At 43.0% G+C, this 23617-nt stretch overlaps 2 protein-coding genes and 1 long non-coding RNA gene across 5 annotated transcripts in view; 1 reads left to right on the forward strand and 2 right to left on the reverse strand.

Annotated features, from left to right (window-relative positions):
• Window positions 1–23617, forward strand: part of LOC126210406 (speckle-type POZ protein-like) — a 517155-nt gene that overhangs the window by 48569 nt on the left and 444969 nt on the right. The gene's annotated exons all lie outside the window — the stretch shown is intronic.
• LOC126210403 (protein abnormal spindle-like) overlaps window positions 17214–23617 on the reverse strand; it is a 232247-nt gene continuing 225843 nt past the window's right edge. The window contains exons 1-3 of one of the 3 annotated variants that reach the window (XM_049939642.1): window positions 18570–19089; window positions 18284–18467; window positions 17214–17374 (exon numbers count right to left, since the gene is read on the reverse strand). In XM_049939642.1, the coding sequence (XP_049795599.1) occupies window positions 17355–17374; window positions 18284–18467; window positions 18570–19058 (693 nt within the window). In that variant the 5' untranslated portion in view covers window positions 19059–19089 and the 3' untranslated portion in view covers window positions 17214–17354. Of the gene's footprint in view, window positions 17375–18283; window positions 18468–18569; window positions 19090–23617 lie in introns of those variants that run through there. The other 2 variants (XM_049939644.1, XM_049939643.1) reach the window with 2 other exon arrangements.
• On the reverse strand, window positions 19625–20300 carry LOC126210419 (uncharacterized). The gene is made up of 3 exons (XR_007540670.1): window positions 20133–20300; window positions 19808–20013; window positions 19625–19727 (listed from the first exon to the last, which is right to left on the reverse strand). It is a non-coding gene; the product is annotated as an uncharacterized LOC126210419 (long non-coding RNA).

Genomic DNA, 23617 nt, shown 5'->3' on the forward strand with positions numbered 1-23617 from the left:
ACTAAAGTAAATTATTCTTTAGCGAAACATGGCTCACTAGCCTCCTACAGAGATTGTTGATATGATGCTAATTGTAGGTGAATGCCATAACAATTACGCTCCAGCTGCGTAACTGAATGCTGATCGTTTCCCAGACAGACGACATCCAAGAGAAAATGTTATTCGAAATTGCACTCAATGAGCCCGGAATGGATACATGCACCATCCACCTCGTTATCGCGAATAAAATGAAAATGACGCTCGTAGCCTTACCGTTCTCGCCTGTGTCCAACTGGATCCCGAAACTAGTAGTCGTGCGATTCTGAGACAAACTGGAATACCGAAATCAACTGTTTTGAGGATTTCACACTGACACAGGGATTAACGACGAAAGATATGCATTTCTGCCAATGGGCCTTGGAAATGATAACAGGTGACAATGACTTTTTTAGATACGTTATGTTCACCTATCAAGCCACATTCAAAAACAATGGCGAATTAAATCGCCATGGTTGTCATTATTGGTCCCCTGCCAATCCACAAAGGCAGAGACCCGTTGACAATCAACACAAATGGTCGATAGTGGTCTGGTGTGGAATTTTAAAAGGTTACTTGATAGGACCGTATTTTTTTAACCGAAATGTTACTGGGGAATCCTATTTACAACTTCTTAAATTTACGGTACCTAGTCGGTGGATAGGACGCGGCGGATGAGTTCAGTGGCCTCCACCTTGACCAGATCTAACATCTCATTTTCTTTTGTGGGGTTATTTAAAAAGTATTGTTTTTGAAGCCCACAACCAGAAACGGTATGGAGCAACGCATTCGCGTGTGCAGCCACACCAAGGGATGTGCTGCTCAAAACTGTGGGCAACTTTCGCAGACGACTGACTTCATGCACTGAAGAAATGGGGGTAAGTTTGAACAATTTCTTGGTGGCTAATTGCATTAATTAAGCACCCCAAACTGAGATACAAGGGGACTCACACTAATAAACCACCCCACGGGAACATCATTCTATTACGTCCATGTACCTTAATTTGTCGTAACGAAAGAATTGGTGTATATTTTTTATTGGTTTAATGCGTCTTTCTAGGATTCTAAACTATTTTACTTTTTTCTCGATTTCAGCGCAATCTGTCAATGGTTTTAAAAAAAAAATTTCAGACAAAACTTGATTACTTTTTTATGGAGAATCGGAATCTGCAATAAAAATGGGTGTTTCCATTTCAGATTTAAATGTTTCCCCTCGCACGAGCCAAGGGGGTGGTTGCTGGCGGTCACGTGTAGTATCATTTGATGTCCCCCTTTGAGCTTAGGAACTTGTCTGATCCACTATTTTTACCCGATGTATAGTTTTTGAGATAATCTCATCCGAAACTTCAGATTGACCGCAATATATATATATATATATTCCAGACTGGGAAACATAAGGCAAGTGCGTCTATAATTACTAGGCCTTAAAAAATAGCAGTGCGTAAATCCACAAGATCTTTTGAAGTGATGATGCCGGCCGGAGTGGCCGTGCGGTTCTAGGCGCTACAGTCTGGAGCCGAGCGACCGCTACGGCCGCAGGTTCGAATCCTGCCTCGGGCATGGTTGTGCGTGATGTCCTTAGGTTAGTTGGGTTTAATTAGTTCTAAGTTCTAGGTGACTGATGACCTCAGAAGTTAAGTCGCATAGTGCTCAGAGCCATTTTTGAAGTGATGCACTCTGCTATACTGTGGCTAAAAGCCAAACTCTGAAAAGAGACCCCAGTCTCCAGAAAACGCAATGTTACAACCAGCCTGCAACATAACAGGGCATGTACCGTTATTTTATCAGTGATCTTGGCTGGTCACGAAACCTGCAAACATATGATTTAATTCTTTCTTTCGACAATGTGAGATAGTCCCCCTCATCTCTGAGTCACACTTGCTAATTCCGTCTTCTATTATCACAGGGAGCAGTTTCTAGAAACAGGCCATGTCCAGCCTCACGAAGTTCCGGAATTCCTGCGGATCTCCAGGCCTCACTTCTTTCATTAGCAGTGAATATATTCGAATGCCTTCGTTCCTTCCTTTCAGCAACTGGCTTTTAAACACTTAAGAAACGCATGAACACTGGCCCAGAGTCGAACTCAACCAAGTGTGGCTTTTAGTTTTCACCGTTGATCCTTAATCCGAATAATTAGTCACTACCAGGGCAATAGCCCCTAAAATAAGCGCGTCCTCCATGTGTAAAATGCAGTGTAAATGTAAATTTAGATACACATATACTTGTGTAACCAAGTGTCGTAATATAAAACTAACTGTTGAGCCCGTAATTCAGAACAGTAGTAACCTATACCAGAGAAAACAGTCAATTAATAAATAATAAGAAGAAAACAACTTGTTATTAAACAGGATCCTTGACCTCAAATAATTTGAACGAATGATGTTACAATATGTCACACTGTTCCCCTTGTGTTTCCCGTGGTAGAACGGACGACTTTACAAGGGATCAGACAGTTCTATTTGCGTTTTGCGCGTTACTAGAGTCTACTGCGCATGTGCGGCAGGTAAATTCCTCGTGGATGCTGTAATAGGTCGACTTTAACCAGCCTGTAATTACACATATGCACGCTTGGGGCGCTGGTGCATAGGTGTACAGTTTAGGCGCACCGTCTAGTACGTGCTTCACAGTCTGGACCTCACAGTGAGCGTCCCAGCGTCTGTTCAGTAAGCGGGTTTTGATGTTTGTGTCGCCGAAGCGCTTGTGCTGTGATGATCGTTTGCCTGCGAGCTGGGCTGCATGCATTTAGGCCGTTTGCCGTACCTGTTAAATTAACACAAGTCCACTGAACTACAGTGTGATCCGAACTGAAGCGTTGGTCGGTCGCGCGTCTTGTAGTCCTATCCTATGAGAGTTCACACTTTCATTTTGTAATTACTGTTGTATTTTAATTTCCTGTTAATGGGACAGAGTAGTTAACGTTTAAACGTGTCATTACCGTTTATGCTGTCAGTGGGGGTTCAATCCAGACGTCTTGTCACCGTGTGCATTCGGATTTTTATATTATACTATTGAAATTTAATGCTGTATCTATTTCTGTTGTAAGCAGACTGTGTCAAAAAAAAAATGGTTCAAATGGTTCTGAGCACTATGGGACTTAACATCTGTGGTCATCAGTCCCCTAGAAACTTCCTGGCAGATTAAAACTGTGTGCCCGACCGAGACTCGAACTCGGGACCTTTGCCTTTCGCGGGCAAGTGCTCTACCAACTGAGCTACCGAAGCACGACTCACGCCCGGTACTCACAGCTTTACTTCTGCCAGTACCTCGTCTCCTACCTTCCAAACTTAACAGAAGCTCTCCTGCGAACCTTGCAGAACTAGCACTCCTGAAAGAAAGGATATTGCGGAGACATGGGTTAGCCACAGCCTGGGGGATGTTTCCAGAATGAGATTTTCACTCTGCAGCGGAGTGTGCGCTGATATGAAACTTCCTGGCAGATTAAAACTGTGTTTTCACTCTGCAGCGGAGTGTGCGCTGATATGAAACTTCCTGGCAGATTAAAACTGAAAATCTCATTCTGGAAACATTCCCCAGGCTGTGGCTAAGCCATGTCTCCGCAATATCCTTTCTTTCAGGAGTGCTGGTTCTGCAAGGTTCGCAGGAGAGCTTCTGTAAAGTTTGGAAGCTAGGAGACGAGGTACTGGCAGAAGTAAAGCTGTGAGTACCGGGCGTGAGTCGTGCTTCGGCAGCTCAGTTGGTAGAGCACTTGCCCGCGAAAGGCAAAGGTCCCGAGTTCGAGTCTCGGTCGGGCACACAGTTTTAATCTGCCAGGAAGTTTCATATCAGCGCACACTCCGCTGCAGAGTGAAAATCTCATTCTGGAGTCCCCTAGAACTTAGAACTACTTAAACCTAACTAACCTAACGACATCACACACATCCATGCCCGAGGCAGGATTCGAACCTGCGACCGTAGCAGTCGCGCGGTTTCGGACTGAGCGCCTGAACCGCTAGACCACCGCGGCCGGCCAGACTGTGTGTCATGTACGGTTTCTTTATTATGCTGTGTAATGGTGCGTGGGCCGGTTGGCTGAATCTGAATACCTCACTGTGTCTGTTAGTCAAAGGTTTCAGTATGTATCATGATCAGACAAGGTAACAGGTTAAGGACTTGTCAAGTTCCTGTGCTCGAGAAAAAGCCTTCGGTGTTAGACATTTGTGTACTAAATTGCTCCTTTTCATTTTAAAAATGTGTACCGTTGTATTTTGGATAGCTCGGTAATTACTGTGTTGTATGTTTCAAGACAGGGGCTACTCAGTAGGACGTCGCTATCAGGAGAAAATAAATTTGTGTCGTACGGATCGGAGTGTGGAATGTCCGATCCCTTAATCGGGCATGCAGGTTAGAACATTTAAAAAGGGAAATGGATAGGTTTGTACAGGATGGCGGGTATGGGCAGGCGGTGGGCGTTATGGAATAATAGTGTAAATTTTAGAGAAAGGCTATTTATTGGCTAAAGGATGATGAAAGGGGCTACATAGGCCTAGGGAGGTGAGGGTGAGCCAGAGCTTACAATTTGGCGAACATTGTTCGCGAAGCTACCGAAAGTGGTTGTCTGCCAAAACTAAGTCCACAGTGCCGCAGCACCGGGAGAAGCGGGGGATGTTCAGTGCTACAGGGCGCGCATCCAACTCGCGGGTGAGCAAGAATACAAGAGAGCGGGCCCGGCGAAGGGCGGCCGGGTATATTCGACGCACCACGCGGCTTCCTCCACCCTGATTGGTCAGGACCGAGCAAACCGTGCGGGCGGCATGGAACTTTCCAGAGCGTTGCCTGCTAAGCGACGCCTGGGGCGGCGTTACCTCGTCAGCACACGAGAGAGGCGCGTGATCAAGGTGCCCTTTCTCTGTGCTGACTTCCTGTTACTAGACCGTGGGACGAAGGAATTTACAGGCAGCTAACACTGCCGGCCGTGGCTTGGCCGTAATGGAAAAACGAAGTTACCGGTTTGAGGCTCAAATAATAAAGTAAAATCCCCTATTGTCTGGCTCATCCTTTACATTCCTCCCCCTTCCGTGGGAGCGGAGAACGTATGTGAAATCGCTCAATGTAATTATTATTTGAATGTAAACAAATTTAGCTTGCAAAACAAAGTGAACATTACTTGATTAAGAATGGCCCTCACGGAAGACGGCAGGGGTCTTAATCTATGGGAGGGTATAGAGATTCTAAAGACCTCCTATGGGTCGCAAGGGGACTTACATACCTGAATCATCATAAAATATCAAATCATCATAAAATATCAAATCATCATAAAATATCAAAACATCATAAAATATCAAAACATCATAAAATATCAAAACATCATAAAATATCAAAACATCATAAAATATCAAAACATCATAAAATATCAAAACATCATAAAATATCAAAACATCATAAAATATCAAAACATCATAAAATATCAAAACATCATAAAATATCAAAACATCATAAAATATCAAAACATCATAAAATATCAAAACATCATAAAATATCAAAACAAAATTAGAACAAAACATAACAGTGTGAATTAGGTAAACATGCCAAGTGTTCTTGTTGCTAAGTTGAAGTAAAAGTTTTTTTCTTTTGTTGGAATAAGTTGAAAATGTAAAGATATCACCACTGGTGAGTCACTGCGGGGGGGCGCGTGGCGTGAGGCGGCGTGGTGTGTTGTGCTCAGCGGGCAGCGCGCAGGCTGCCGGCGGGAAGGGGGCGTGGCCGCGGCCAGGTCCGTGCACTGGAACTCAGCGTTTGCATCTCTAATTTCGGCAGGCTTTGATATAAAAAGCAATATTACATCATGTGACATTGTAGATGCTCACAGAGAAAAAACGCTTTCGTTACTGTGGCAGATACTCCTGAAGTTTCAGGTAAATAGTCAAATCATAGTTTAATAAATGAATTTGAGTCTATATGTTCTAACTCTATTGTTATGTTTTTTGTTTTTTTAGCTACCTAAGTATGAGGCTGCTGCAGTGAAGCTACAACGTTGGTGGAGAAGAAATTTGATCATAACTAGTGAAGAATAAGAAAATCAGCTATTACAATTCAGCAGAAATTTAGAGCAACAAAGTTAATGAAGTATGAAAGAAATATTTTTCTAATGAAAAAAGCTGCTGCTGTAGTGATACAAAAATGGGCCAGGAAAGTACTGCCCGGGAAACAACAGAGGAGAATTTTTATTAGACAAAGGGAGAGTGCAGTAGTTATTCAGAGGTGGTGGAGAGCAATTTTAGTACAGCGGCATCGTGAGGTCTTAAATAAAAGAATGGTAGCTAAAGTACTTTACATTCAGAGATGGTACAGATCACAAATGCATATGCGCAAACAGAGGACTTGGTATCAAAGATTGCTTTTGTCGGTCAGCGTGACTCAGTTCGCCGCCGGACGCGAGCCGAGGAGGGTCCGCGATGCAGTCACGCTCGCCGCCGCCGGGGTCCGGGGTGCGGCCCTCGCGACGCCCCGCCGTCGCAGCTGTCCGTGCTGTCGCCCGCCGCCTGCTGCGCCCGCACGTGATCGACGCGCCTGCCGCCGCTCGTCGACACCGCCGCCGTCGCCGTCCGGCGTCTGCGCACCACCAAATAATGTAAGTCACTAGCGACGCTACGGTGGTGTAGATGCCCACACTATTGTAACATGCCGATCACCAGGCAGCAATCGGAGGCAGGAGCAGCCGGAGAGGATGAAGATCCCCTCTTGGCGCTGCAGTCCCAGTTAAATCAATTAATTCTAACTAACGCGGAGCTTAAGCAACAGCTAGATCTTAAAATGGCTTCTCCGCACTCTAATGTTGCTAAGCAAGTGCTAGTGGAAGAACAGCCGAAGCAGGTGACCACCACCTACTAGTGCAGAATCACCTGTGGCAGTAGCCACCTCTACTTTGGTGCAGAGCTTTCCAGCAGTAGCGTTTATTCCGGCGTTCGCTGGAAAGCCGCACGAGGATATTCAAACGCTTGTGCAGAATATCCAGGACATCGGAAAGCTTTGCGGTTGGCCAGATGAATTTCTCTTAAACGTGATGAAAATGAAACTCACCGGCGAAGCGCGGAACTACGTGCAGTCGGTCGAGAGCTTGAAAAATGCCCCTACCTTCCAGTCCCTTGCAACAGGGTTGATTGAAAGGTATACAGACAAACGTGGTACTAGTTACTATCGCGACTTGCTTTCCACCCTTAAGCAAAAAGCGGGTGAAGATTTAGAAGCATTCGCGGACAGGATTCGAAGCGTCGCATGCCACACGTACGCACTAAGTGCCAGTTCTGCTCGTAACGAGGTTCTGTTGGAAGAATCAGAATGTCGTGCGATAGACGTGTTTATTCGTGGCATAAACCCTCAAATAGGGGGCGAAATCGAGGTAGCTTCCCCCCGCACCTTACACGAAGCCGTGCGATTAGCACTCTTGAGAGAGGAGGCGAGCCGATTTGTGGCCGTCTCCGCGCGGCAAAGCGAGCCCCGACGTGTCTTTTCGAACGATACTAAGTGCGGGAGCTGTAATACACAAGGACATGTGGCAGAGCAATGTCGCGTGCCATATTGTCATCAGTGCAGGAACATGGGTCACCAAAGCGTGCATTGTCCAAATAGTAGGCCACAACCGCCTGCAAATTCCAGGCGAAATGCAAACCAACCACAGAATTCGGGAAACGGCCGCGGGGCAGGAAGTGCCACCCCTCCCGGCCCCCATTAAAAATAGTGACCCCCCTAGCTTATAAGGGAATCACGCAGGTGGCAAGCGCGGTTGTCGATGGTGTTAGAGGCCGCAAACCAATACGCGTGCTAATTGACACAGGCGCACAAATCAGCTTGGCATTTTTATCGAAGAGAGATAAAAGAACATTGCAACCGCCGCGGTACCATATCAGTGGTATTGGTCCCGGCATACTGAAACCTGATGGCAGCTGTTGCGTTGAGTTCATGTTGGACTCCACAGAATATGCTTTTACGATGGAGGTTGTACGGAACAGGCGCACGGATTACGACATCATCCTGGGAAGTGACTTTCTGCGTCATTTCCAGGGGGTTATTGACTATAGGTTAAATACCGTCCAATTCGGCGACAACGTGCACCGTTTTGGACGTGACTGCACGTTGCGGGCGAGCGGAGCTGGGAAAAAAGGATCCGTTTCCCAAGTTTCGGAGTCTCCCGTAACGATGCTAAAAGCCGATAATCCTGTGGAGATACCAGAAGGCACAGGAAAGATCCTTTGGGTGCCTGTCGGGATACGCGAATCCGAAGAGGTTCATTTCTTGGTAGATCCACTCTGCCAGAATGAAACTCTTGACCAGATGCAGGTCCACGTAAAACGTAGCCTGTGCAAAGCACAGCAAGTTCAGAAAGAAAATTGCGTACCCGTGTGTTTAGACAATTTTAGTCACAAGCAAGCTTTAATACCGCGTGGTACAGTATTAGCCAGCTTACAGGTTATCACAGAAGATGAGTTGTCAAAGAGAACCCCTTCTCTGAAAAAGAAAAAGGCTGATGCTGCCTCTCAACACCTTTTGACAATCACGTCACATCTGACAGATAAGTTTAAAGCTAAGCTTAGTCACCTCCCATTGCATGAACAAAAGCTAATAAATGAAGTATTGAATGAGTATTCATGGTTGTTTGAAGACAGGAAATATTTACCAGCAACAGATCTAATCCAACATGAGATTCCAACCGGAAATGCTAGGCCAATAGCTCAAAAAGGGTACCGAATTCCCTACCATCTTCAGTCAGTGGTAGAGGAAACTATACAACAGCAACTAGAAGCAGGAATAATACAACCCTCTTCTAGTGCGTGGTCTAGCCCAATTGTAGTCGTTCCAAAGAAGTCTATAGACGGAGAAAAATCCTATCGTCTCTGTGTAGACATGCGAGCAGTAAACAAAGTTACTACCCCAGATCATTATCCATCACCCCGGATCGACGAAACACTCGATCGTCTGGGCAATTGCCGGTACTTCACAACATTAGACATGCGCAGTGGGTATCATCAAATTCCAATTGCTCCTCAAGATCGTGCTAAGACAGCTTTTGTAGTTCCTGGTGGCTTATATGAATTCTTAAGGATGCCTTTCGGGCTTCGCAACGCGCCAGCAACCTTTCAGCGATTTGCAGATCTGCTATTACGTGGGTTGAAACCTACTATGTGCCTTGTGTATCTTGATGATATAATTATATTTTCAAAATCCATTGCTGAACATGCTGAACATCTACGAAGTGTACTGTTGCGCTTGCAAAATGCTAATTTAAGCTTAAAATTAGAAAAATGTTCTTTTGCTCAATCACAAGTGCAGTATTTAGGTCATGTCATCAGTTCCAGCGGAGTCAAGCCAGATCCACGATTAACTGAAGCAGTAGACACTTTTCCTATTCCAACAAATTTAAAGGAATTACAATCCTTCCTTGGCCTTGCAAATTATTACCGCCGTTTTGTTAAAGATTATGCTACTATTACCAAACCACTTACTAAATTGTTGAACAAGGATACTCCTTTTGTTTGGACGGATGAATGTTCGACCGCCTTTCAAACAGTGAAAACTATTTTAACTAGTTCACCTCTACTTGTTTACCCAGACTTCGCTGAACCTTTTATTTTATCTTGTGACGCATCTGATTTTGCTGTAGGATGTGTCCTAAGCCAAGTGCAAGATGGTGAGGAAAAACCCGTTGGGTATGCCTCTCGTCAACTGAATAAAGCAGAAACTAATTACAGTACTACAGAAAAGGAATTGCTTGCCCTTCTTTTTGGAATTAATTATTTTAGATGTTACCTTTATGGTCGCAAGTTTACAGTTCTTACCGATCACTCTGCTCTGCAGTGGTTATTGAATCTTAAAGACCCTAGCAGCAAACTTATGCGCTGGGCCATGAAACTGTCAGAATATGATTTTGAAGTTCGGCACAAGCCTGGTCGGTTGCATCAAAATGCTGATGCGTTAAGTAGAAAAGTGCGTGTCATTCAATCAGATGAGGTATCAATTGAAGAGTTAAAAGAAGCACAGCAGGTGGACGTTCAATGTCAAAGATACACCACCTTGCCAGAATTTGAAGTAATAGACGACCTATTGTATCGAAGAACTCCCCATGGAAATCGTTTGGTAATACCGGAATGCTTGCAGCAACGTATAATACGGCAATGCTATGATACAATCCAAGCATGTCACAGCGGAAAACGCGCTACGAACGCTCGAATTGCGACACGTTATTGGTGGCAATACCGACAACGTGACGTGGACAGGTATGTAAGATCTTGCCTGCCGTGTGCACAACGAGCACAAAATAGGCACCCACGAGTGCCGCTGCAAACACTTCCTCAGGCATCTTCACCCTTCGAAAGTCTTGCTTTAGATTTCCAAGGTCCTTTTCCACAGTCGCAACAAGATAACAAATACATTTTGTCTGTTATTGATCACTTTTCACGTTATCTAATTTTGGTTCCCCTCCCCGACATGACAGCTGAAACTGTGGCGAGAGAGTTTGTAAATCGTGTGATACTACCTTTTGGAAGTCCTGATGCCATTTTAACGGATCAAGGAACCAATTTCATGTCTACTTTATTTGTACAAGTTTGTAAATTGCTAAGAATAAAAAAATGGCGTACAACTCCCTTCCATCCTAAGGCCAACGGTCGCGTTGAACGCGTACACCATACAATTTGTAAATTGTTATCCTATTATGTTGCAAAAACGCACGCTGATTGGGACAGATATGTACCGTATATTTCTTCTGCATACAACACCCGAATACATGAATCCACGGGGTATACCCCTTACGAAGCTGTGTTTGGACGGCCGATGAATTCGCCGTTCGAAATAGACAAACTACCTCAAGGTGTAGAAATGAAGGAAGTAAAAGGTTTAGCCCGCCGGCTAAAAGCGATCTGGTATAAGGTAAAGAGGAATAATATCAAAGCTACTAATAAACAGTTGCACAGGCAGAACAAAAATGCTGTTTTACCGACTTATCAAACAGGTGATTTAGTGTTACTACGAAACCCGGCAATCAAAAAGGGACGAACTAAAAAGTTCTCTCCCCGCTTTGAAGGCCCGTATCGGATTGTACGGTTGACCTCACCAGTCAATGCAGAACTGCAATTAACCGATCGTACGGTGATAGTGCACTTTGACCGCCTGCAACCTTACCACGGTAGGGCTGTGTCACCACAACAGGTCGCAGCCCCCGATCCGCCTGTGTCACCTCCACCTCAAGTGGAACAAAGACGAAAGAAAAAACGGAGGAGATTACCCCCCACAGGGTTGTAGATACCCTTTGCGGAATCGACACCCTTATGGGTTGAGGTCGCGTGATTAATCACGCCTAATTAGAGTTTTATGTTATGTTTTATTGCAGCTTAGTTTAAGTCATTTTCTCCAGGGACTTTGAAGCAAGACGTGCCTGGCCACCACGGAGTTCACAGCCATTCTCAATTGTCAATTTCCAGTCATGTCATGTAGTTTTGCTCATTTTCATATGTATGATTATGTTTTATGTTTTGAAAGCAATGCCACGCATTAGACGTCACGCAACTGACTTGCTTCAAATGCAACCATTACACTTTGTGTTGGCAGAACCGCGGCTGCTAACTCCGAATAATATTCTTCAATGTCCTCTATTGCCATCTATTTGGCAAACCAGTACATGTGGAGTATTTTTACTCCGAGCTTTTCTTAATACTTGTTACGTTGACGTCTAGTGTATTGTACTATATGTCGTAGTTCTGTATTTGCTGCAGCTATTCGTAAGTAATCGGAACAGATAAAGCCAGGACTTGAAATGCATACGCCTCGTACGCTTTGTTTACGGGACCAGCTGTTGGCGGGGCAACACATCAGCTGTCGCCTCCCCTCCTCTCTTCAGCGCTGTCCCTTCCCCTTGCCAAGAACTAGCCAGCGGCCATCATTTTTTCTCAGCCAGTAACAGCGCTCCGCGCGATGACGTATCTTATCACCACGTGCGCTGCCGCCTCCAGCGTCTCAAGACGCGGCGCGTCCGAGTAGTTACAAAAACAAACCGCAAATTACTGCCCTATCCTCCGTGTATGACAGACTACAATGCATTTACCATCATTTTATATAACTAACAGCCTTTTTAAAAAACTCTTATTCTAGGTAATTAGCAATTTCTAATTCACCGTTATTTCTTGTACACGCTAAGCACGTGATATTTGTCGCTGCAGTAGCGGCCGGTCTCTCGCGGCTACACGCCGTCTCACATAACCGCTGACGTGCCGGTGCCTACTCCGCACCTACGCGTGCGCTTCGCGCTCGCTAACAGCTCCAAGCTGGTTTCTTTCATGCAGCCGGAAGACACGGCAAACAAAATTCATTCAAACATCCCAATAAATCTTAACATAAACATTAAGTAGATGTGATTCATTGTTTAAATTCTTTTCCTCGTTTTGTTTCACATTAGCTGGATAAATCACACGAAGTTCTTAACGATTTACATTATTCTGCATACCTTAGTCTGCCAATCCTATAAGTGAAGTTTCACTACTGCTTTGATTCATTGTATAAGCTACAACCTACAGCCCTAACCCTCTTACACATCGAACTATGAGGACATTTAACGTTATCTTCCTTGGACAAGGCCAGATATGGGCAAACCAATGCAATGCCACGGGTTTTTCACGCTACTGACGTGGCACAAACGACCAGTCGTCCGTGCTGCCGTATATCGGTGGGCGATTGTTCCTTGGTTGCTACGCAGTTATTTTTGCCCTCCCCATTTATTTTACTCTACCGCCGTGGTCATTGTTCTATCCTGTTTTCCTTCTTCTGTCGATGAGGAGGCCCCTACAACATGTTAGGTACCCTCTTCCGACAGTACCGGTCTTTTAATCTTACCACCTATTTACACCGAGATATTGCTCTCCCTTGTTGCAGTCTTGCCCCAAAATATCGGCCCATGATCCATTGTGAGATACGTACTTTGCGTCTAATTAGCCGGTGATGTAAGCGCTACGGGAACTGTGCCTAGTTGTCCTTTCAGTTCAATTTGTTATCGTCAGTTTTAAAACTAACACACACGCAGCCTAGCAGCCAGCCCCAGATGGTCAGTGTTACATGTTAACGTTGAGCGTTCCGACTACTTACAGCATTATTATTATACATCATTGTGTTTTTATTTTCCTGTCAATATATGTCATTGTGTTTAATTATGTCATTATGCTAGCGCTAGTGATTTATAGTTCATGATTTTCATTTTATGTAATGTTATGTACTGCGCGCACAAAAAGTGACGCTATTTATGCATGTATGCTATTCTAGCTTCAGAGCTATTTTTATTGCTTGAACAGTCGACATTTTCCTAGTACAGCAGGTCGCTAATAACGCCGCTGATACTTTTATTACATGTATCGCAGGAAACCCATGTGCCTACACTAATTCTTATTAAGTCAGACGTACGCCCTTACGCCCGCTGAACCACGGTATCGCAGATAGCTCCAATGCACTGCCTACCCCTCAATTATTAGACAGGTTGCCTTAGCACTGTCCGCAGGTTGCTCCATTGCCCTGCAAATCACATAATCATCAATCCAAGTCTGCAGATTGCACTAATGCACTGCTGAACTTAATAGTCGAGTCACTCGCAGGTAGCTCATACGCACCGCGAACTTGTACTTACACGTCACCGAATCCTAGGCTCCTCGGTTGACCACAAAACAATTCATACATCAATTACCGTGAGACAATTTGCACTCACACTACGCCTTTGGCACTCAACCACAAATGAACTGAGCCCCAGACGCTCTTATTACATTTTATACAACGCCACTTTCTTCTAAATGGCAATTCCATTGCAAAATCATCGGATTCTGCCAAAGATTCAGATACCGTTCCCCAAACGGCAGCCTTTTACGTTGCTCAACGGATTCGTTGCTTTTCACCATCTGACAGTGCAAACTGCACTTTTAAGAACAATGTTGTTATATACACACACTGTCGGATTCTACTGACGTAGTCCCTTATACACTTCGTCAACCGACTAAAAAAACAACATCCCCTGACGGATTTCGTATCCGATTCGGAAGTTTACGTTCGGGAAATATTCCCTTTATTTTATTTCTTGTCAATTATTATTACTTCAATGTCATGTTTTATTGTTATCAATTTATAGTTATGATTAATGTTAGTACACTTTATGGTTATACGCTATTTTTGTGTCATATTCGGTGTTCCCCTTTTAAGTTTCATTGTTTCTCGACTGGAAGTATCTCTGATAGCACCTATTGGCCTTCAGTTCGTATCCGCCATCAGCTACCATTAGTCACACATTTACAGAACACTTCATACGCCCAATAACAACTAACAACACACACACACTGTTCATATCCACACTACCTTGGTGTAACTTGATGTTACCAGACCTCTATTGTCATATACTAAGTACATGAACAAGGCTTTTATCGTTTATGCCCTCCGCTCTTCGGAAGGGGAAAGGGAAGTACGTACGTATGTACGTTATGTTCAGTAGCAGTTTCTTTTAATCAACCACGTAATCAATTTACCTGTTGAACACTTAAGTTTTTCTGTTAAAATGGAATCAAACGTCTTTGTGACATCAGCTATTCGTTTATTATTGCTTTTCAATAAACTTACTTTTAAGTTGCACTTACAATGTCTTAGTCTCGGACGCAGAGCCACTAGCGCTCTCCGACGCTGTTACCTGAGCTCAGAACTCTGCCGGCTCAGCAGATTCAATTAGAATAAGCTCATTCATTTTCATCCAGAGAGCCTTCTTCGGAAGGGGAAAGGATGTGCAGGGAGGAGACCCCCAAAGAGCGATCATTGCCGACAAAATTTTATTAAATTAAATTTTTCCACGCATAATGTTCGGCCGTAGCCGGCTTAGGCATACTGTGGTGGAAGGTGCTGGCCGGAAGTCCATGGTCGGCACATTCCTGCCACGTGCTCCTCGGTCAGACTCAAGTCCCACGGGTCGGTTGCGCTGACGGGGGCACGCTACTAGCAAGGCGCGTTGGCGGAATCAATCCTCCAATCCGAGACTAATCATGTGATCACGTGGGGACGCGGCCGGGAGCAGCGAGGGCGGCATGGAAACAGCTCCGCGTTCTCTTAGCTTCTGACCTCGGCCCCGAGTAGTCGCTCCTCTAGCCTCTGCCTCTCTGATGAGCAGACGGCAACCCCTCTTGGGGCTGCTCGGCCCTACGTAGGCACCACTGTACCATCATTACAAGAATAAACTGAGTCCATTCCACTCAATTAATTTTCATTTTACAACGCCCTCCGCTCCTGACTTCTATCCTGACGAACACAATGAAGCATGAATGTTCTTCCTATTTAATGCACCAGAACTACGAGTTTCAGCTGTCAAAGGCCTCATTTTTTTTTTATCATACCACATAAAGACGACAGCATCAAATCATATTTCTCTGCCATGCAAGATTTTAATGTTATGATTGTCTTCAGCAATAAGAACTACCGTTTTCTGCTGAATTGTAAGCTTTCTAGGTTTACTGGCTGTAACTACACAAAATTTCCACTCTTATACAGTGCAGAATCCAACGCTTGGGTAAATATCACAATATTACCAGTTCATGCGCAATTGGCCATAAACGTAACATTTTCTGTGACATTAAATCACATCACCTGTGTGCAGAAATCTGTAGTTCACGCTCTGTATTCTTATCTGTTTCATTATCTTCTTATATTTACATATTTGTGGTCAAATGAGAAATAATGTGAATTTTTTTCTCAACTTGCCATCTTAATTGTACTAAAACATATCTTTTAAGCCAAAAAGTGGATAGGCCTTGCAGCTGTTTTATCTGGTAACATGGGTGACTTGAGAGTTCAAAATTATCAACCAAAAACTGCAACCTACCAACTGACAAGAATTGATTGTGATAACAACTTCCAGTTGACTGATTGAAAATTAAAGGAACAGCAGCAAGCATTCAGACATGTGATGCCAATATCTTGTCAGTGTAAACATGTTAGGAATTTCAGCACTAGTAGGCTTCAATTTGCAGACCATTTAGTGTTAATTCCTTAAAGACCCACTTTTTAAAACAAGGTTTACTAAAAGCAAACCAAACTCACATTGAAACTTCCTGGCAGATTAAAACTATGTGCCGGACCGAGATTCGAACTCGGGACCTTTGCCTTTCGCGGTCAAGTGCTCAACCAAGCTACCCAAGCACGACTCACGCCCCGTCCTCACAGCATCACTTCTGCCAGTACCTCGTCTCCTACCTTCCAAACATTACAGAAGCTCTCCTGCGAACCTTGCCCGCAAAAGGCAAAGGTCCCGAGTTCGAGTCTCGGTCCGGCACACAGTTTTAATCTGCCAGGAAGTTTAATATCAGCACACACTCCGCTGCAGAGTGAAAATCTCATTCTGCAAACTCACATTGTTCTTGTGACAATTTCAGGAAGAATGACGAAGATTTTCATCGAAAGTCAGAATTCCTTCAAAGCAGGTTCGTTAATATGGAGCTTCCCTGTAAGCAGTCCTGCTCAAAACAGAGCAATGGTCAAAAATCAGTCACTTTCAAGCATCTGACACTAACTAGATACTTTTCTGATTATTGTTTTGTAGACTTCATTCTCCACACGAAATAATTTCTTTGAATCCCAAATGTATACAGAATATTTTTGCGAAATTTAGTCTACTAATGATTTATTTTGACAATTAAAATATTCTATCCTTTTTTCTTCGGAGTTTACGTGAGATGACAATGCTACTTTAAAACATTGAGCACAAACTGAATTTGTCTTAATTTTTAATTGTTTTACATGTAAGTTACTATATTAACACCCTTTACAAATTGATTCAATAATAAAAAATACGTAACAATAATGCTCTTCAATACATAGTGCATATTAAGCCCATGAACATGACCACACTAACAAAAAGAGTCCAACAAGAAACGAGAAACGGGAAACGGGAAGCGAAGCAAACAGTGGTGCCAGGAGAAGACATTATGAAAAGTTAAGAAGTGAATACCTACTTGTGCTTTCAAAGGATCATCAGCAAGCAACCGAAGTACTTTGCAGCAATTGGAGAATATTGGTAACTGTGTTCCCATAAACTGCATCATCAGTCGAAGCAATTTCTAGGGCCTCATCAACCTGTATAAAAATTTAGAATTACAAATAACCACAAAATTTGCAGAAACATAGTTTATTTACCAAAAGATGAACATTAATTTTGCGAATACACACCATATGAAGAAATATTACCTGCCAAATGCTGTCCCTGTTTTCTGGGTATTTTGCCAGATTCAAGAGTAACTGTGTTCCAAATGAACAGTCTCTGATATGCAAATGAACGATTTGCTAGTTTAAGTTCAACGAAAACTTTTGGTAGGTATTCACTTGCAGAAAAATCTTTACATACATCTCTAGACAGTTGTCAAAGAAGCTGCAAAAAGATAAAACAGAAAAAATGCATTTCCTTATGTTTCACTCAACTCATCAATTATCAATATAACAGAATACTAACAGTCAAACCTCGATTCTTTAAAGGACTCAACTCCCACATATAAAACAGCTCCAAACATGTGATTACTTTACAAATGAGTAAGTGTGTTAAATACTTGACATTAAGCATATAGCAGTATGTGAGAAAAAGTTTATTAAAGGTTTGAAATTAGGTTTAAAGTTTATTAGAAAACACCATGTGCTCTCATTCTCAAATACTGAATGAATATAGTGGGAACTATTAGTGAGCTCTACTGGCTCAAGACAAACATAGTTTCCAACTGTAATACTTGTCTTACTAAGTTAAACTCTTCTTTTAACAAAAGATTACGCCTCTTAATGATTAAATTACGACGGTGTTTTAAATTCAACCAATTATATAAAGCATTGAAAAGTCAAATTTTTCTTGCCCCTGAAAGCTGTTAGGTAGGCCACCTGCCACTGGGACTGTGAACCATTAATCACATTAGTCAGTTAGTAATAAACATGATATCGAAATATCAATATGGTACCAGCATGGAACACAGACGTCAATTTGAGTACGTCAGTTGGAGTTGGTTCACCACTTGGAACGTGTGGGGATATATTTTTAATTACGACCATACCTAGTGCAGTTCTGTGGTATTCAACCCTATATTTACAGCTAGGTCTGATTTGTAATACTGTTATATAATGATGCAATAGTTGTTCTCATGTTCAACCACTAAAGTTGTGAGGAAGGAACTGCAAATCCAGTCAGTTGACAGATAAAACCGGAGACAGTGGCCACGGCAGTAATCTATTAGTAAGGACAACAAAAATGCTGCGTTACTGGCCATGAAAGCCTACATCATTTGAATAGTGAACTTACTTAGAGACTCGAAGAGCATGATCAACTGTCCCAGGGAATTCTGTTCAAAGCACCTCAGAATATTTGTGTACTTCCACCGCAATGTCTGAACAGGTTGCGAGGGATTTCTGGTAACACCTCTATTTTTCAGACTTAAGCAGTTACTAGGCAGCCGCTTTCGTGCAGCAAAACCCCTCCAAAAGGCCTGTAAAAATAGGCAGAATAGAAATGTATAGTATCTACAGTTCTGTAAATTATGTGGACACATTTATGAACAATATAAACTACTGGTAACGCAACAATGTACCTGTATTTTGACCGCAGCACGATTTTCAATTTCTGATTGGGATATGGGAACTAGTACTTTTCGTATTGCTTCTCTTTCTCTTTTGGACCAAACACTCCTGAACCATCTCTGTATAGTAATAATACAACATCTCTGTGTCAAATACAAATCACGCTGACGTTTCATATTAAGAGTGGCTCGAAACCATCTCTGAATAATAACAGATGCCCACCTTTTCCTCTGATAAATATTTCTATCATATTTCATCAACAATGTATCCCTGTATTTCTGTTGAATGTGTATCACTATTAACCACAGTTTTTTGTGCTCTTGTTGCTGTAATTTTGTTGAACGCATATTTCGATACCACTGTTGTATAATCACTGCACTACTTTTTTGTTCCAAAAATGACGTTCGTCCTTTTCTCATTAAATGAACAGCTCTAATCCAACACTGTATTTTGCAGGCAGCAGCCCTTTGGAGATGGGAAGCAGCCTGCTGTTGCTTCATTGCTCTGTTGGCTCGAAATCTCTGCTGGACCAATCTGACCGACAAAAGCGGCGGCAGGCGCGTCGATCACGCGCGGGCGCAGCAGGCGGCGGGCGACAGCACGGACAGCTGCGACGGCGGGGCGGCGCGAGGGCCGCACCCCGGACCCTGGCGCAGGCGGTGACCCGTGGCAGCTACGGACAGCGGCGGCGGCGGCGAGCGTGACTGCATCGCGGACCCTCCTCGGCTCGCGTCCGGCGGCGAACTGAGTCACGCTGACCGACAAAAGCAATCTTTGATACCAAGTCCTCTGTTTGCGCATATGCATTTGTGATCTGTACCATCTCTGAATGTAAAGTACTTTAGCTACCATTCTTTTATTTAAGACCTCACGATGCCGCTGTACTAAAATTGCTCTCCACCACCTCTGAATAACTACTGCACTCTCCCTTTGTCTAATAAAAATTCTCCTCTGTTGTTTCCCAGGCAGTACTTTCCTGGCCCATTTTTGTATCACTACAGCAGCAGCTTTTTTCATTAGAAAAATATTTCTTTCATACTTCATTAACTTTGTTGCTCTAAATTTCTGCTGAATTGTAATAGCTGATTTTCTTATTCTTCACTAGTTATGATCAAATTTCTTCTCCACCAACGTTGTAGCTTCACTGCAGCAGCCTCATACTTAGGTAGCTAAAAAACAAAAAACATAACAATAGAGTTAGAACATATAGACTCAAATTCATTTATTAAACTATGATTTGACTATTTACCTGAAACTTCAGGAGTATCTGCCACAGTAACGAAAGCGTTTTTTCTCTGTGACCATCTACAATGTCACGTGATGTAATATTGCTTTTTATATCAAAGCCTGCCGAAATTAGAGATGCAAACGCAAGTCCTACATTGTGTTGACCAAGCCGGTGCTCTAAGCTTTGACATGATGGTTTCGTCTTGCAGTATTATTTCCATAACACGACTGGGAATGAAGTGAAATAAAGTGAAATCATGGCCTTCAGTAAATTGAAACAATAACAAATTTGATTTTACCATCCATATATACAGTCACAGTGTCATTCAGTTGCATGAAGCACTTACCACAAGCGAATACCATCCCGAAGATCAAGAAGCTTGGTCACAGCATAATCAAACTCATTCAGATATGACTGTTCATGAGTTACAACGTAACCAAACTGTCGCAGACACTTTATGACGTCACCAACAGCTGATAAAAATTCGCCAGAAAACGCCAGCAACATATCACGACTTGACTGAAAGTATAAAGATGAAGGAAGTATGCAATCAACAAACACTCAATAAATGGCTGGCAGCAAAGTACTACATGTTCAATAAACTGAACTTAGATTAAATAATAGAAAGGACAATACTATATACATGCATGTCATCTCATGAGCATAACTTCATACCATACATGAATACAAGTTTAGTAAATTCGACAATAAAACCTTCATCCTCAGGCAATATTACTGCAATCCACAGTCCCCATTTTAAAATGGTGGTGAGGCAGGTTACCTTTCTATGCAAAAGTACAGGATGAACCCATCCTCCTTAACCTTGTCTCTATCTCCATCTACATACATACTGAGCAAACCACTGAAGTGTACGGCAGCGGGTACTTCCAATAGTGCTAAATATTAGGGTATCCAATCACGTAAAGAGTGCAGGAAGAATGCTGTTTAACTGCTGTGAATGCTCTAACTGATCTAACCTCATCATCTCCAACACTATGGGTGTAAAATTATGAGCAAGCTGTAGTATACTCTTAATTTATTCATTTAACACTGGTTTTTGTAAATATTTAGGTAAGGTTTTACAGAATAGTTGGCTTCCTCCTTCAAGCAACTATCAGTTCAGGTTTTCCATTACCTCCTCGATGTTTTACAGTGAGTCAAACAAGCTAATGACCATTTATACAATATCCCCCCTTAGTCTTGTCTGGAATAGGTTCCACAAATTTGAGGTACATTTTTAATGTTTTTTATTTATTCTTCTCTGTAGTATGATTTGGTCGCATTATCCCAGTACCCTATCTATCTTCATCTACACTTACTACAATGAACCATCTTCACAATTATTCTCTGTTATTCCAATCTCGAACAGTGTGTGGAAGAAGTGAACACCTGCATCTTTCTGTGTTAACTCCGATTTCCCTTTCCCTAATTTTATTATGATGATCACTTCTCCACAAGTGGGTCAGCATCAACAAAATATTTTCACATGCGGAGGAGAAAGTTGGTAACTGAAGTGTCACGAGAAGATTCTGCTGCAATGAAATACGCCCTTGTTTTAATGATGTCCACCCCAAATTCTGTGTCATGTCGGTGACACACTCTCCTCTATTTCTGTACAAAACATGCTGCTCTTCTTTGGTCTTTCTTGATGTACACCATCAATCCTATCTGGTAAGGATCTCACACCGCACAGCAGTACTCCAAAAGAGGATGGACAAGCATAGCGTATGCAGTCTCTTCAGTAGATCTGTTACATTTTCTAAGTGTCCTGTCAATAAAACGCAGTCTTTGGTTTGCCTTCCAAACATTTTCTGTGTGTTCTTTCCAATTTAAATTGTTCATAATTGTAATTCTTAGGTATTTAGTTGACTTTATGGCATTTAGATCTGACTGATTTATCTTGTAACCAAAGTTTAATGTACTCCTTTTGGAAATAATGTGGATGATCCCTCAATTTTAATTATTTAGCATCAACTGCCGATTTTCACACCACACAGATGTATTTTCTAAATCTGTTTTGCAATTTGTTTTGACCTTCTGATGAAAAGACAGATGCCTTCAAATTGTTTGTACAGATAGGGAACAGCAGAGGCCCTATAACACTACCTTGGGGAATGCTAGATATCACTTGTTTTACTCTAAGACTTTCCATCAATTACTATGAACTGTGACATCTTCAACAGGAAATCATGAATCAAGTCACGTAACAGAGACAATATTCCGTAAGCATGCAATTTCACTACACGTTGCTCGTGTGGTATAGTGTCAAAAGCCTTCTGGAAATCTAGAAATACAGAATCAATTTGAAATCCCTCCCCAATAGCACTCAACAGTTTGTGTGTGCATAGATGACTATCAACAGTCCGTTCTCTTTTTGGTAAGTTGGTTGGTTGGTTGGTTTAAAAGAGGGGGGAAGGGACCAAACTACGAGGTCATCGGTCCCTTGTTCCTAATAAAACAATGCCACAAGTGTGAGAATAAGACAGAAGAGACATATAATACAAAACAGAAACAAAGGAAAAATTACAAGAATGAAGGAAAGGCAACGAACACCACAAGGAACAGAAGAGGACAAGAAAACAACAGAGAGATGCTAGAAACAGAAGAGAGTAAAACAAGAAAGCAGATTACAGTGGCTGGCTTACCACGGGAATAAAAAGGAAAAGCCAGCCACTCCGCAACACATTAAAACGTCCACCATAGAAACAGCACCTGATGGGCCGATAGCTATCCACATCAAGTGGGTTCTTACCAGGTTTGAGCACCAGAATGATGGTGCTCTTCCGCCATTGTGATGGAAAGATGCCATCACACCAGGTTCGATTGAAGATGAGGATGTGTCACTTGTAGTCAGATTAGAGATGTTCAATGATCGGGCCCTGGATCCGATCAGGCCCAGGCTTTATGCCAGGGAAATGTGCAAGGGCACTGAGGAGCTACCACTCTGTAAATGGGGTGTTATAGGCTTCCCTGTGGCGTATAGTGAATGAGAGGAATTTCGCTTCCAGTGGCCGTTTGAGAGTGCGAAAAGCTGGGGGGTAATTCTCCGACGCAGAGGTGCGAGCAAAGTGTTCGACAGTCGTCTTTGCGACAGTAGATAGCACGCCATATATGGTAACACCGGGAACACCTGTTGGTGTCTGGTACCTCAAAAACGTTTGATCTTTGCCCAGACTTGGAAAGGAAATATGACACCCAATGGTCAAGACGTATCTCTCCCAACACTTCTGCTTCCGTCGTTTGACACGTTGGCGACGCTCCTTAATTGCTTCAGCAACTTCTGGCAACCACCAAGGGACTGCCTTACACCAGGGGAACCCTAAAGAGTGAAGGATCGCATTTTCTGCTGCAGAATTCATTGTTGTAGTCACCTGCGCAACCATCACATCAGTGTTACCATGTGAGGGGGTTCAACAATGACAGCAGAGGTAAAAGTTTCCCAGTCCGCCTTGTTTAAAGTAAATTTGGGCAGGTGTCCGTTGGCCTGACACCGGGACAGCGACCGGAAGATGGAGAAGTGGTCACTACCACACAGGTCTTCATGTTCTCTCCAGTGGATAGACGGGAGAATTCCTGGGTTAGAAATGGATAAATCAATGGCTGAGTAAATACCACAAGCCACACTGAAATGTGTGGCAGCCCCAGTATTTAAGAAGCAGAGGTCGAACTGAGACAGTAAAGCTTTGACATCTCTGCCTTCGCCAGTAAGCACGGTGCCACCACACAAGGGGTTAAGGGCGTTAAAATCTCCCAAAAGTAGGAAAGGTTTAGGGAGCTGATCATCAGTGCAGCTAATACATTCAGGGGTACTTCAGCATCTGGAGGAAGATA

The sequence above is a fragment of the Schistocerca nitens genome, chromosome 10 (genome assembly GCF_023898315.1).
Source record: "Schistocerca nitens isolate TAMUIC-IGC-003100 chromosome 10, iqSchNite1.1, whole genome shotgun sequence".
Lineage (NCBI taxonomy): Eukaryota > Metazoa > Arthropoda > Insecta > Orthoptera > Acrididae > Schistocerca > Schistocerca nitens.